General features: G+C 45.7%; 1 protein-coding gene across 1 annotated transcript; it reads left to right on the forward strand.

The window, feature by feature from the left end:
- Positions 1 to 50: 50 nt before the first annotated feature.
- On the forward strand, positions 51 to 15785 carry Zgpat (zinc finger CCCH-type and G-patch domain containing). The gene is made up of 6 exons (XM_027954202.2): positions 51 to 759; positions 13316 to 13449; positions 13692 to 13847; positions 14577 to 14696; positions 14780 to 15185; positions 15365 to 15785. Exons 1-6 carry the CDS (start codon positions 221 to 223, stop codon positions 15501 to 15503), a joined length of 1494 nt encoding a protein of 497 aa, XP_027810003.2. The 5' UTR covers positions 51 to 220; the 3' UTR covers positions 15504 to 15785.
- The last annotated feature ends 68 nt before the right edge of the window (positions 15786 to 15853 follow it).

A 15853-nucleotide genomic window follows, 5' to 3' on the forward strand; every position in this document is an offset into this window, starting at 1 on the left:
GGCGGCGCTCGGGAGGAAGTGCCAGCGGCGGGCGGAAGGCGGGCGCAACCGCTGTGGCGTAGAGGCCGGCGGGCCCTTGACGGCGGCGCGGGAGGCGGCGGCGCCGGCTGCCGCGCGCCTGAGCGAGCCTGCCGTTACGGGCGAGCGGCCGAGCCGGCACCCCTGGCCGCGCTCCCGCCGCTCCGCCCGCGCCCCTCCCCGGACCCGCGCGGCCGTCGAGATGGACGAGGAGAGCCTGGAGGCGGCCCTGCAGACCTACCGCGCCCAGCTGCGGCAGGTGGAGCTGGCCCTGGGGGCCGGCCTGGAGGCGGCCGAGCAGGCCGACCTGCGCCAGCTGCAGGCCGACCTGCGCGAGCTGATCGGGCTCACCGAGGCCAGCCTGGTGTCCGTCCGCAAGAGCAAGCTGCTGGCCGCGCTGGACGCCGAGGCCGCGGGGGTGCCCGCTGGCCCGGAGATGGGCCCGGAGGGAGAGGCGGGGCCGGGACCCGCGGAGCGCGGGCGCGCGGAGCCGGACCCGGAGCCGGACCCGGACCCCGACCCGGACCCGGACCCGGGAGAGCTGAGCGGCGCCAAAGTGAACGCCCCCTACCGCAGTGCGTGGGGCACGCTGGAGTATCACAACGCCATGGTGGTGGGCACCGAGGCGGCCGAGGACGGCTCGGCGGGCGTGCGCGTGCTCTACCTCTACCCCACTCACAAGTCCCTGAAGCCCTGCCCGTTCTTCCTGGAGGGGAAGTGCCGCTTCAAGGACAGCTGCAGGTGAGGCCTTGCCCTGCCCCGGGAGTTGCAGCGGTGTCGGGATGAGGTGTTTACTCGGATTTTTCTTTTTAATTTTTTTTTTTTTAGTAGTAGATGGATACGTACCTTTATTTTATTTATTTGTTTTTATGTGGTGTTGAGGATCAAACCCAGTGTCTCATCCATGCTAGGCCAGCGCTCTACCACCAAGCCCCAGCCTCATGTTTACTTGGATTTTTTTTTTTTTTTTGAGAAATCAATAAGTCTGCGTTTATATTGTAAAGAACAATACCCGCCCATCATCAGTTTACTCTCCAGAGTGAACCTTAAAATTAGTTTTTTTTTTTTTTTTTTTTGGCGGTGTCGAGGATCAATCCACATACTGGGCAAGCGCTCTGCCACTGACTTGTACCTCAAACCCCAGGATTTACAGGAGTTTTCAAACATGCACAAGATTAGAGCGGTGACAACTGCCAGCTTCATTATTTATCACATTTTCCAATTTTACATCTATTTTCCCTTGCTCTACCTTCCCCCCCCCCCCCGGACTATTTTAAAGCAAATTCTAGAAGTTCCTTTTTTATTTCTGCCCGTAAGTGCTTCAGGGTGCACCTATGATCTACTTGATGAGGATATTGAATAAATAATGTCCGCATCTTTACATCTCAGGAATGGGATGGCATCACCTCATCAAATGCAAATGCCCTCATTTACTGCCACAGTGTCTATTTTTTTTTTTTTTCCCTTAACACATAGTTTTGTTTTTACTTCATCTTTAGAAGGAGTATTCACTAAAACTTTTCATAGTTGATTTTCTTTTAAGCCAGTAGTTCAGGATGACTACTGAACTTTTTTGTTTTGTTTTGCTGTGTGGGATTGAACCTCAGCTGACTCTAACCCTGAGCTACATTGTACTTCACCCATTTTGATTTTGATTTTGACATATGATCTTGATAAGTTGCCATTTTCCTGAATGACTGGGACTATAAGTTTATGCTACTGCACCTAGCTGAATATCATACTTCTTAGTAGACTCTTGGTATATTTTTTCCTTTCCTTCTTCCCTCCTTTCCTCCCTCTCTTCCTCCCTCCCCACCCTCCTCTCCCACCCCTGCACAAAGGTGCCTGTCATCAGTGACAATATTCACCAAGTGGACATGTCTGTGTAACCAGCATCTAGATCATCATTTTGCCACTGTCTCTGGGGGTTACCAAGTTCCTGTATTGTGTTCCCTACAATGAGAGATCTAGTTTGCTGCTGGCCTGTTTCCTTTGGCCCAGGTGCTGTTCCAAGAGATTTGCATATGCTCACTGACCTGTGCAGCAACACTATAGGTAAGCCCTGCAGTCACTCCATTTTACAGATGGAGAGATGGGCTCTGAAGCACTAAGTTGCCCAAGGTCACCGGCCCCAGCACTGTTCATCAGCAGTGCTTCCTTCTGTCAGCTTTAGGTCCAATCTGAAGACTTTGAAGCATCTCACAAACACTTGTCTTGCCAGCACCCCAGGCTAAGTTGTTTTCTTGGACTTGTTTTGGACAATGATAATGATGATGATGAAGATGGTTTGAAATACTGGAAATTCAGCCCAGGGGTGCTCTACTGCTGAGCTCCATCTCCATCTTGATTGATTGATTGATAGATAGATATTGGGGATTGTACCACTGAGCTACAGCCCCAGTCTTTTTAATTTTTATTTTGAGACAGGGTCTTGCTACTTTTTCTGAGGCTGGTCTCAAACTTACCATCCTCCTGCTTCAGCCTCCTCAGTAGCTGGGCTTACAGGCATGCACCACTGTACCCAGCTTGTAATTTTTAAAATAAAAGAAATAAAGTGGTACCAATAATATAAAGTACCTTTCTACCCCCAATCTCTCTGTTTTACTCTCCTCCTGAGAGACTGCTGTCACCAAACTTGGTACATACCCTTCTAGTACATGATGGTCCTCTACAGATGTGTGTCTGTAAGTGGTGTATGTACTGTGCTTTTTTTTGGAGGGGGGGTGTTACCGGGGATTGAACTCAGGGGCACTAGACCACTGAGCCACATCCCTAGCCCTATTTTGTGTTTTATTAGTGACAGGGTCTCACTGAGTTGCTTAGCATCTCTCTAAGTTGCTGAGGCTAGATTTGAACTTGCAACCCTCCTGCCTCAGCCTCCTGAGCCACTGGGATTACAGGCATGGGGCACTGTGTTCGGCTTCAGTTATGTTTTGAGAGATGAACAAGTTGACATGAAACTTTTCTGTTCAGGTACTGTTACTTTCCCTCATATGAGTATGCCACATCTTATTCTATCTGCTTTGATGGTGTTCAGCTTTCGTTTATTGCAAACAACAAGCGGTGACTATCCTAGTGCATGTTATTTTGCACCCAAGAAACATTTCCCCAGCATGTAAGCATTGTGGAGAGTCAGTATGTGCCTGGGTCAGTGCAGAGAGCACGCACTTTCTTACCTCCTGAAGTGCCTCATTCTTAGTGCTCTTCTTATTGCCCACAGTCATACTGTCTGACCTTCAGATTTGTGCCTGTTGAAAACTGGACAGTGGCATCTGGATAGAATTTGTATTGTCTGATTACTAATGAGGTGAGCATCCTTTCACGCCTTTTTGTGTGTGTGTGTGTGTGTGTGTGTGTGTGTTGCTGGGGATTGAACCCAGGACCATGTGCATGCGAGGCGAGCACTGTACCAACTGAGCTATATCCCCAGCCCCCTTTCACACATTTTTATAGCTTGATCTCTCTCCTCTCTTCTCTTCTAAAAAATGGAGGTGATAAGTATTCCTCTAGTTACTGGGAGAATAGAATGAATTCACGTACAGGACCACAAAGAATATAGAACAGTACCTGAAGAGTAACAAGCATAAGTGGCTTTCTTTAGCTCATTACTCTGAAACAAATTCAGATGTGGGAAGCAAATAGAATATAAAGAAATGTTTTGAACTGGCTCTCACCATCCAGATCAAAAACTACCAGTTGTCAATAATCCTAGAAGCCCCCGCTTTGCACCTCAATCCTAAACAGCCTCTTCCCTCAAAAACCGTATTTCTTATTTATATGGCTTATCAACCAGGTCTGACTGTGGTGTAACCGCCATAATCTGGTCTTGCCCATTTTCTGACCCTGATTATAGCTGCACCTGCCATCTGCAGGCTTCAGGTCCAACCTCTGTTGGTGTTACTGTTTTTATCACTAGGGTCATTTGCTGGCCATATGAATGGAAGGGGTGCAGAGAGCACACACCTGGGGTGCTACTTGACCACCCAGTATAGAAAAAATGCTTGACATTTCTGTCTTGTTTACTTAGTTTTGAAGATAAAGAGCTGAATCGTTTTTATAATGAGAAGGTGATGAAGTAACTTTTTTAAAAATTTAATATTTTTATGAACTCATAAATGTAAATGCATTTGATGAATTTTGATCTGCTGCAGTTCTGATCCTTTTTTTACCTGCAAATTGGCCTGCCTTTGGCCAGCAGGACCCTCTTCAAGTTGACTTCTGCATCCTTTTGACTGGCCTCCACTGATGCTGATGGCCACCTTGCTGTCTGGGTCAGGATACTCAACCCACCAGTGCACTTCCTGCCCTAGACCCTGCATTGCCCAGCCTCCAGGAAGGATGGTTTCCTTCATGGGAGGGGGTGTTTCTAGACCTTCAGCGTGCATAATACCAGGCTGCAGGCTGGTCATTGTTTCTACATGTTTTAGGTGGCAGAGCTAGGAAACAGGGAACAGTGGATGTATATGTATATAGGCTGCCTGAGATAACAAGACCATGCACCTGTTCAGTTTGGGGTTTGTTTTTGGTACTAGAGATTGAACCTAGAACTCTACCACTGAACTTCATTCCTAATCCTTTATTTTATTTATTTTAAGACAGGGTCTTCCTCAGTTGCCAAGGCTGTCCCCCAACTTTTGATCCTTTTCAGTCCCCCAAGTTACTGTGGATAACAGGCATGCTCTAGTGCACCCACCTATCCACCTGTATTTTTTTTTTTTAATTTTAATATTTTATTTCTTAGTTTTCGGTAGACACAACATCTTTGTTTGTATGTGGTGCTGAGGATCGAACCTGGGCAGCGCGCATGCCAGATGGGCGCGCTACCGCTTGAGCCACATCCCCAGCCCTCCACCTGTATTTTTAAGAGTAAAATACATGTGAGTTCATATAGGTATTCAGAACAGTTCAAATTAACAACGAGCGTTTTCATTCAGTCTCTTTTGGATCACATGAATTTCCTTCTCTACCCCACCCCAGGGTTCTGGTTCTCAGGGGCTCAGGGGATCATAGACTCCAAATTTCCTCTCATTGCTTTTTGTCATCCCGTTATAGGTACACAGCATTCTGAGAGCAATTGCACTCGGACTAACAGCACCATTTGCAATGACTGAAAACTGTGGGAAGTGTTTTTATCCACGTACCTGCATTCTTGTGTTTTACGATGGCACTAGGTCTCCATTATGTAGTGTGTGGTCATCTTAGCCCATCATCTCAGCTCTGCAAGGGCCTATGCTGTGTGTGCCGTCAATCCATGTTGGGCAGTTGGGTTACTTGGTTATCTGAGGCTCGTCTATCTCTAGGTGAGTGGTGGGCTCCTAGAGTGGCATTTCTGGAGAGCTGCTTATTGGAAAAGTTGTGTTTGTATCCTTTATGTTCAAAGGCCAGTTTTATTGGGTATAAATCTTGGCTCACACATTTCTTTCCCTGTAAAATTCAGTAGTTTTACCGTGATGCATCTCACTGTGAATCACACTAAAGTGATACTTTCAGCATGGTATAGTCTTTCAACATAGGTAATTACAAATTTTTTTCATATCAGGAAAGTTTTTCAAAAATATATTTTAGATGGACATATAACTTTATTTTTTTAATGTGCTGAGGATCCAACCCAGTGCCCCACACACACTAGGCAAGCGCTCTACCACTAAGCCATAACCCCAGCCCATCAGGAAAGTTTTCTTGAATTACAGTACATAGTATATGTCTTGTTGTCCATACTAACTCTTCACTTATCTTTAATATTTGATGCTTTCTCTCTTTATCTTATTCTTCATTTCTATATTTTGTTCTTTCCTTCACTAAAAAAAAAAAAAAAATTACATTGAGTGACTGGGGATAGTAGCTCAGTGGTAGAACATTGCTTAGCATGTGTGAGAACCTAGGCTCGATCCATAGCATTACCAAAAAAAAAAAAAGCAAAACAAAATTTTGTTGAGATTTAATTGACATGGCATACAATTCACCCATATAAAGCATACAATTCACTGGTTTTTTATGTTACATTATTTATTTTTAAATGTTGTGGTAAAATATGTATGACAAGGTGTCCCGTTTTAACCATTTTTAAGCCTTCAATTGAGTAGCATTAATTGACATTCACAGTATATCGTAATCATCACTGTCAGGACTAGGGATATGGCATAGTGGCAGAGCACTTGCCTGGCATATGCAGGACCTGGATTCCATACCCACCCTCCACCCCCCAAAAAAAAGTCATTACCACCACTATCTATTTTCAGAATGTTTTCTTCCCAAACAGAAACTGTACTCATTGAGTAAGTAACTCCAGGACCCTCTCCCCCAGCCTCTGAGAACCTCTACTTTGTCTCTCTTCATCTGCCTTTTCTAGGCGCCTGTACAAGTGGAATAATCCAGCATTTGTCCTTTGTTCTATGGCTGGATTCATTTAACACAGTGTGTGTGCATGTGAGTGGTCCTGAGGATTGAATCCAGGGCCTTGCACATGCTGGTTGGGCACTTTAGCACTGAGCCTCATCCTCGGCCCTTAACATAGTATTTTCAGGTTTCATCTGTGTTATAGTATGTATCAGAGAGTGTGTGTGATTGAACCCAAGTCTTTGCACATATTAGGCAGGTGCTCTGCCACTGAACTGTACCCCAGCCTGGCATTTGGAGTTTTGATAGGGATTGAATACATAGACCAATCTTAATAAGATTGTTAAACAGTATTAGCAGTATTCTCTTCCAATTATATTTTGTAATGTACAGATCTTACATGTTTTGGGTTTAACTTATTTTTAATATTCCTTTTGATGGTCTTATAAGTAGAATTTACTTAATATTCTTAATTACATTTTTAAATTGTTCATTTCCAATGTGTAGAAATACAACTGAGTTTTGTATGTTGATTTTGTGTCCTTTGCTAAAATTTGTTTATTAGCTTTAATAGGAGTTTTTTGTGGTTTTGTAGGTTTTTGTAATTTTTAAAGATTTTCTGTTTATAGGATCATGTTATCTCTGAATAGAGATTTTAGTTGTATCCAACTTATATGGCTTTTATTTCTTTTTCTTGCTTAATTGCTCTAACTGGAACTTGCTACATTGTATAATAAAAGTGGTAAGAGTATGTGTGTATTTGTGTTTTTCTTTCTTTTTTTCCTGGTCTTAGGGGGGAAAGCTTTCTGTTTTTTACTATTGAATATGATATTAGTTGTGGGTCTTCCATGGATGCTCTTTGTCAAATTTAGGACATTCCCTGAGTTGTGTTTGCCATTTCCAAATGCTCTTTTGTATCAACAGATATGATTATGTTGGGGTTTTTTTACTTCCTCTTTTACTAATGTGGTGTATTATACTGAATGGTTTTCATGCATTGAGCTGCTCCTTACATTCCTGGGATGAATCACAATTAGTCATCGTGTATATTGAATATGCTGCTAAATTTGGTTTACTACTGTGTTGTTGAGGGTGTTTGCATCTATATCCATAAAGGATAGTGGTCTGTAATTTTTGTATGTATATATGTATGTATTTTGCAGTACTGGGAATTGAAACCATGGGTACTCTATCACTGAGCTACATCCCCAGTCCTTTTTATTTTTTGAGGCATGGTCTTACTAAGTTTCCCAGGTTTCCTCCTGCCTTGGTCTCCAGAGTAGCTAGGATTAGAGGTGTGTGCCTCCATGCCTAGCCTAAATTAATATTTTAACTGACACATTAAAAAAAATAAAATTGTACCTAATAATGGGGTGCCATGTGATATTTCAATACCTTGTATGTGTTATCTACTATATCCCCTGTAACATTTGTCATTTATTTATGTTAAAAAATATTTACAATCATTTCTTCTAGCTTTTTGAATATGGGAATGTCTTTATTTCTCCATCATTTTGGAAGGATAGTTTTACCGGATATGGACTTCTTGATCCAGTAGTGTTTTTGTTTTTTCTTTCAGTACTTTAAATGATGTTCCACTGCCTCTGGCTTCAGCAGTTTCTGATGAGAAACTGGCTGTTAATCTTCTGGAGGATCCTTTGGACATGCTGAGTCCCTCCTCTCTTGCACTTCTCAGGATTCTCTGTCTTTGGATTTCAGCAGTTTGCTTGTAATGAGTCTCATTCTGGACCTCTTTGAGTTTAAAGATTTGGAGTTTATTGCACTTCTTGGATGTTGTGGATGCAGATCTTTCATCTCATGTGGAATGTTTCAGTCATTATCTCCACATCTTCAAGAGTACTCTTTCTGCTCTCCTCTTTCCTCTCCGGAAACTCCCGCCTTGTGAGTGATGGTGTGTGGGGCTAGTGGTGTGCCATGGATGCCTGGGGCCTTGCTCTTTCTCCTGGACTCTCCTTTCTCTCATTCAGTAGACCTGCCTCCGGGTTTTCTGTTCTTTCATCTGCCAGCTCAACTCCTCTGGCTATTCTACTATTTAGCTTCAGGGTTTCCCTGAAGCTGGTGTTTGGGACATTGTACACTGCTCCTCCATGATGTCCTGTGTGTGGGTACCTTCTGTTGGGTTACCTTGGGGCAACATACCTTGTTCTTACACTTCCTTTGGTTCATCATCCATGCTTACCTTTAGTTATTTGGTATAATTAACACAGCTGAGAAGTAGTTTCTGTTAACTTATTTGTTCCTGTTAATGGGCTATATTTTCTTATTTCAGCATGCCTTATAATTTTCGTCTGATTCGTCTGAATATTGGAGTATGGTCACCTTCATCTTTGAAGGTCACCTTCAGAGCTCTTGGTGGGCAGTTCTTTTTCTTCTTAAGCATTCTCATACAACATCACATTGCCTTCTGGCTCCATTGTTTCCAATGAGGAGTCATCTATGAACCGAACCACTGTGCCTTTGTACAGAAACAGTTACTTTTCTTTTGCTATGCTTCTCTGACTTCGGCACTTCTATTGATGTCTGGATGTGATCTCGTTGCGCTTGTACCATTTAGCCTCAGAAAGTCTCTTGAAGCCGAGTTGATGTCTAGTCCACCGGGTGGGAGGGCCTTGCAGTCACTTCATCAGGTGCCTCATCCCCTTTGGACTCCCAGTGCACATGTACTGGTTTGCTTGATGGTTTTTTGTTGTTGTTGTTGTTTTGTTTTTTTAATTGTTATTGTTTGGGTTTTTTGGTAGTTGTAGATGGACCGAATATCTTTATTTTATTTTCTTATTTTTATGTGGTACTGAGGATCAAACTCAGTGCCTCCAAGCATGCTAGGCAAGCGCTCTACCACTGAGCCCCAGCCCCAACCCCTTGCTTGATGTTTTTATTTTTATTTATTTATTTATTTTTTTAATATTTATTTATTTATTTATTTTAGTTTTCGGGGGACACAACATCTTTGTTTGTATGTGGTGCTGAGGATCGAACCCGGGCCGCACGCATGCCAGGCGAACGCGCTACGGCTTGAGCCACATCCCCAGCCCGCTTGATGTTTTTATATGGGCTTCTGAGATGCCTTTTTTTCTCCCCAATTTGGTGGGGTTTTTTTTTGTTGTTGTTTGTTTGTTTTTTAGGGAGGTTTAAAGTTTGCAGCAAAATTGAATGGAAGTACAGAAATTTCTTTGCATGCCCCTGCCCCAGGCAGGCACAACCTCCGTCACCAGCTCCTCATGCCCCAGAGCACCTGCGTTGTCACCACCCAGACACAGTGTGCACAGGGCTCCATCTGGGTGCTGCATGTTCAGTGGATTTGATCAAATGCGTAGTAACATGATCCAGCGCTACAGCACCACACAGAATTGTTGGACTGTCCTGGAAGCCCCCTGTGCTCTGCCTGTCTCAATCATTCTCCTCTATTTAGCAAATTTTTTGTTTCAGTGATTCTATTTTTCAACTGTGGCATTTCTATTTGATTCTTTTTATATAATTTCCTCTTTTAAGATATTCTGTTTCTTGAGTGAGTGTCATTATCATTTAATTCTTGAAACATACTTACAATATCTGTTTTGAGGTCTTGTTTAACTCAGCATTTGGACTCACTCGGTCATATTCTATCAATTGCTTTTTTTTTTTTTTTTTTTAATTTAGATCACATTTCCTGTTTTCCTGTCTCATAACTTTGTTGAAAATTCAATGACATCTCATTAGAAAGAGCAGAGCCAGAAGACAGGTGATATATTATACCTGGATTCTGAATTGTTTTCCTAAGTTTGTTTTAGTGAAGTTTTCTGGACTTAAATCAGAAAATCTGCCTCCCCTGTAATGTGCAGCCTCTGTCACCACTGCTTATTTAAGATGTGCTTTTGCTCTTTAGCCTGGTTTCCTAGAGCTGCATCTTTGTGTGTGCATGCACATATGTGTGGCGGGGAGGGGGCTGCATCTTCTTAAAGCTCCATGATCACCTGTGATTTAGGCAGGAATGGTACTCAGATACCTCTAGCACCAAGGGCTTCTTACCTCAGCCATTTGGCCCTGTGGGTTGGGGAGCACCTTCCGTGTTCACCCAGCCTCTTGTTCTCTCTCCTGGTTTCTCCGGTCTTCTCTTGGAGCTCCTAACACATGCATTTCCCTCAGGAGCTGGGGATCTCCCTGTTAAACACATAGCTGGTGTTCACTGCAGCTGAAGTCACAACCCCACATGATCAGAGCTGTTTCCCCAGTGGTTTTTGCCAGCACTGCCGCATGTAGCTGCCAGGGACTGGGTTTTGCCTCTGCCCCCATCTGCTCTGCGGCTTTTAGTTTTTTCCCAAGCTGGAAGAACTATCATGGGTTTTCTGAACCCAGGAGCGGGCCAAATGTAGCAGCTGTCTCCTTCCATTTCCACCAGAGCTGAGCGGGTTGTCACTAATCTCTTTTCAGTGTATGTGTGCTCTCATCAATTTCCAGTGAGTCTTGACAATTTTTTCCAGTTTTAGGCTTGTATTTCTGTGGGAAGTGTTCAGTGATGTCCCTACCAGGCCCTAGCTGAGCTTAGATCTTTTTATAGTTCCAGATCTTTTTAGAGTTCTCAGGTTTAAGTCTTTACTTCATCTGGAATGTGTTTCTGTGGACATTTTGATGTTGGTCATCAATTTGGGGGTCTTATATATGAAAACTCAAATTTTGAATCCAGAGTTCATCCTTCCCTAGCATGTTTGCGGTACTCCTCAGTTGTTAGGTTTCCTATGTGCATGGGGCTCTTGCTGTTCTCCTTTTTTCCACAGGTCAGTTTGTCCATCTCTAATTTTTAACCTCATGGATATACCATAACTATTCCCCATGCTTCAAATTTTTAGATTATTTCTTAAGTTTTTCATATTCTTGGAAATCCTTTCATAAAAGCACTTGTTCGATTGAGCATCCCTGATCTGAAAATTCAAAATCTGAAGTGTTCCAAAATCCCAAACATTTTGAGTGTGGACATGATGCCACAAGTAGAAATTTCCACACCTGACCTCATGTGAACAGGTAGCAGTTCAAAATCAGCCACACTGAAAATACTGTGTAGGATTACTTTAAGCTGTGTGTATAAGGTTTATATGAAACAAATGAATTTCTTGTTTAACTTGATTCCACCCCCAAGATATCGCATTATGTTTTTGTAAATGTTCCAAAATTTTAAAAAATCTAAGTTTAAAACACTTCTGGTCCTAAGCATTTTGGATAAGGAGCACTCAATCTGTGCCAAATTTTAAGGCCTCTTCTAGTGATAAAGGATCCTCCAAAAAGGTTTGACTGATGGTCAGACATTGGGAATGTGCCAAACTCACCTGGCGAGGAGTTGCTTTGAGTGCATCCCTTTAGTCCTTGGTTGAGTGAGACTTTTCTGCCAGTACCTCCACTACAGTGCTCTTGCAGCTGTGTCACAGCTGCTGGTATTGCTTGCTCAATGGCAGTGCCCTATTTACCAGGATAGCCAGGGGTGAGAAGGAGAACCCCAGACCACCACTGTGCAACTTGGGGGAGCTTACTGAGACTGCCTGTCCATCTCCCTCCTTCCCACCCACAGATTCCTGCCTAGGAAGACAACCCTGGCTCTGTTTTGACGTGAATGCCAGCCCTCAGCTGCTCCTGTGGGGTTAACAGTTTCCTGTATGAAATGATGACATGCAGTGGTGGCTGGTGGTTAGCTTTTTCATGTCTTTATTTAGCAGGTTCAAGTTTGCAGTCCTGTGTCTGTCCCCACATTTCCTCTTCATTCTCTCTAACTTGATTTTGGTTTTGGTTTTAATTTTACTGGTGCACTAATATCTAAAAGTTGCAATACTGCTGAATGTGGTGGAATAGGTTTGTAATCCCAGCAAGTTGGGAGGCTGAGGTAGGAGGATTGCAAGCCCAAGGCCAGCCTGGGCAACTTAATGAGACCCTGTCTCAAAACAAAAAATAATAAGAAGAACTGGAAAAAAATAAAAAGGGCTGGGGATATAGCTCTGTGGTAAAGCATGCCTGGGTTCAATCTCCAGTACTTAAAAATATATATATCTATATGAGTCTCAGCACTGCTACTTATGACTAGGCTGTCCTAGTGGGTTTGGGTCCAGGACATGCATGCACCCCATCCACCCTATACCATGTTTTCTATGAGTACTTATTGGGTCTAGAACTTCATAACTGGAGATGATGGTGAGCCAAAGTCACAAGACCCTCTGCCACATTGTCACCCTAGCAAGCTGGAAACAATACCAGGAATATGCTCTTCAGAGTAGGCAAGCGCATCCTGAGAGACTTCAAGTGTGCATGTTTAGTGTGTATGAGTATATTGTTTGTGCGTGTGTGTGTATATTCGCGTGTGAGTTTATGTATATGGGTACATGGGAATATATATATGTGCTTGTATATTTGTGTGCACCTGTACATGTATATGTAGGTATGTCTGTGAGTATGAGTGTATATGTTTATGCATGTGTGTGTTTATGAGTGAAAGTCTGTGTTTGCCTGTGAGAAAGTGTGTATGTATATGCACATGCAAAAGTGTATGAGAGGGCTGGGGCTGGGGCTCAGTGGTAGAGCACTCACTTAGCATGTGCAAGGCCCTGGGTTCAATCCTCAGCACCACATTAAAATAATTAAATAAAATAAAGGTATTGTGTTCATCTATAACTAGAAAAAAAATATTTAAAAAGTATATGAGAGAGGGCTGGGGCTGGGGCCTAGCATGTGTGAGGCACTGGGTTTGATCCTTAGCACCACATAAAAAATAAACAAATAAAATAAAGTCACGCTGTCCATCTACAACTTAAAAAATAAAAAACGGTATGTGAGAGAGATGGAAAAAAAGTATATTCTTTTTGGTGTGTTTATCTCCCTGTCTGTTTCTCCCTTCTGGGCACCAGGCAGATGACCTTGGTGTTCCTGGGCTTGTTTGCCCTCATAGGCCATGCCTGAGCCTTGCCTCCTGTGGCCTTCTCTGCAGGTTCTCCCACGGGCAGGTGGTCTCTGTGGATGAGCTGCGCCCCTTCCAGGACCCAGATCTGAGCTTGCTGCAGGCTGGCTCTACGTGTCTGGCCAAGCACCAGGATGGCCTCTGGCACCCAGCACGGATCCTTGGTGAGGCTGGTGTGGGGACTTCCCTGACAGGGTGCTTCTGAATAAAGCCCTTCTTAGAAAGTCTTTTCTCTGTTTCCTGTGGCCACTACCTATCTCTTTGGACATTGAGATCTCCGACTGGGCCCAAGAGGAGCAAGTCTGGCCTGGCCTCAGCTCTGCCTCACTTCCCCCTTCCTTTGTTGCTCCTTACTGTGGCCTGCTCATTACAGCTGCTGACCTGCAGCCCATGTTTGTCTCCTCAGATGTAGATAATGGCTACTATACAGTCAAGTTTGACTCACTGCTGCTGAAAGAGGCTGTGGTGGAGGGAGATAGCATTCTGCCCCCCCTGCGCACGGAGGCTGCAGAGTCATCGGACTCAGACAGTGGTGATGCGGTTGACTCAAGCTATGCCAGAGGTACAACGGCAGCGTGGTGCCCAGAGCCAGGATGGTGGGGGCCTGGAGCAAGGTTGGCAGCTTTCTCCCTGAGAAGCACCCTGCTAAGGGGACAACTGTAGTGAGTAGCCAAAGTGAGGTCAGCTCAGCCTGGGTAACCACAGCAGAGGGCCTGGGGTAGGGCCAGAGACCTGGCCTTTGGCTTTGAGGAGCATGTGCAACAGTTACAAGCTCTGAAATGCAAGGTCTTGGCCTTGCTGTGGGAGAGAAAGGACTGTTGGGGCTGGAGCTGCTAAAGAGACAACAGGGAGTGATGGGTAGACGTGACGGACAGGAAGGGGTGGCTCTGTCAATTGCCTTTCCAGGCTGAGGACCTGTTGCCTGGTGGGTGGGGGTGGAAGGGAACCTGGCAGATGGAGGGTATGTGTCCAGATACGTTGGGTGGAGGTGTCAGGAAAGGGAGCTGGTAGGCAATGTTCAAGTCTCCTGAGGGGTCAGGGAGGTGTCCCTGGGAACCTATGACATGAATTGGTGATTTCTGAACCCCTATCCTCAGCAACCAGTGATAGGCTGCAGTACAGTCAACTTACCTGCTTAAGGTGCCAGGAACACCCACAGCAGGTTTGTGAGTCCTGGCAAGAGATGGGTATCCTGCTTGGGAGCTGAGCTCTTGGGGAACACGGGCCAGAGCACAGGTCACCACTCACCGTCCTCTGGCCTAGCTGAGCCATTGCCCTCTGTCTCTTGCAGTGGTGGAATCAGGCACTGCAGACACTGGGACCTGCAGCTCTGCCTTTGCTGGCTGGGAAGTACACACACGTGGCATTGGCTCCAGACTCCTCGCCAAGATGGGCTATGAGTTTGGCAAGGGTGAGTGTGTGCTACCTGGGGGGAAGGGTGCTGGAGAGCAGCTGAGGGTCAGTACCTGCAGCACCAGCCCTACTTCTTCGCAGGCTTAGGCAGACATGCCGAAGGCCGGGTGGAGCCTATTCATGCTGTGGTGTTGCCTCGAGGGAAGTCGCTGGACCAGTGTGCAGAGATCCTGCAAAAGAGGACCAAGCGGGGCCAGGCTGGTGCCAACAGGCCCCCAAGGTGCCAGGGGAGTGGGGGTGGGCCTGGGGGCCGACCACCCCCTCGGAACGTGTTTGACTTCCTGAATGAAAAGCTGCGGAGCCAGGCTCCTGGGACCCTGGAGGCTGGGGCAGGCCCCCCAGGAAGGAGGAGCCAGGACATGTACCATGCCAGCAAGAGCGCCAAGCAGGCCCTGAGCCTACGGCTCTTCCAGACTGAGGAGAAGATTGTGCGTACCCAGCGGGACATCCAGGGCATCCAAGAGGCCCTCACCCGGAATGCTGGCCGGTACGTGTGGGGCCCTGGGCGCTGGGTGGCCATCCCTATAGGACATATGCGGGAGGTCACCTGACCTGAGAGTGCCTGCTGAGTTTGAAGAAAGCTAGATGTAAGAGGTCGGGCAGTGGCCACAACAGCAGTGGTGTCAATGGGCCAGGAAGCTATGCTGACGAGCAGGCCGTTCCTAGGCACAGCGTGGCAGCAGCCCAGCTGGAAGAGAAGCTGGCAGGAGCCCAGCGGCAGCTGGGGCAGCTCCGAGCTCAGGAGGCAGGCCTGCAGCGGGAACAGCGGAAGGCAGACACCCACAGGAAGATGACAGAGTTCTAGAGGCCTCGCATGTACTGTGGATGGGTCCTGGGACCCCAACTCCGGCTGCCTTGGCTGAAAAACCAGCTGTCACTCTGACACCTAAGATACCTCTCAAGAGGGGACAGCCCACTTCTAGGATTCATATCAGCCTCGCCAGCCTGGAGTATTTGGACACTGCCAAGTGAAGATGTCCTTCTGGAGGGTCAGTCACTTCTGGACACTTACTTGCCTACGGAGCCCACCTGCCAGTGTCTTGGGGCGTATCCTTAGCAAGGACATTAAAATGATTTCGTCACAGTATCAGTGGAGACTCAGCTGGCTACGGGGTCTCTGGGGAGAGAGGGGTCTGCACAGGTTCATGGCAACTC

Source organism: Marmota flaviventris, chromosome 2 (genome assembly GCF_047511675.1).
Source record: "Marmota flaviventris isolate mMarFla1 chromosome 2, mMarFla1.hap1, whole genome shotgun sequence".
NCBI lineage: Eukaryota > Metazoa > Chordata > Mammalia > Rodentia > Sciuridae > Marmota > Marmota flaviventris.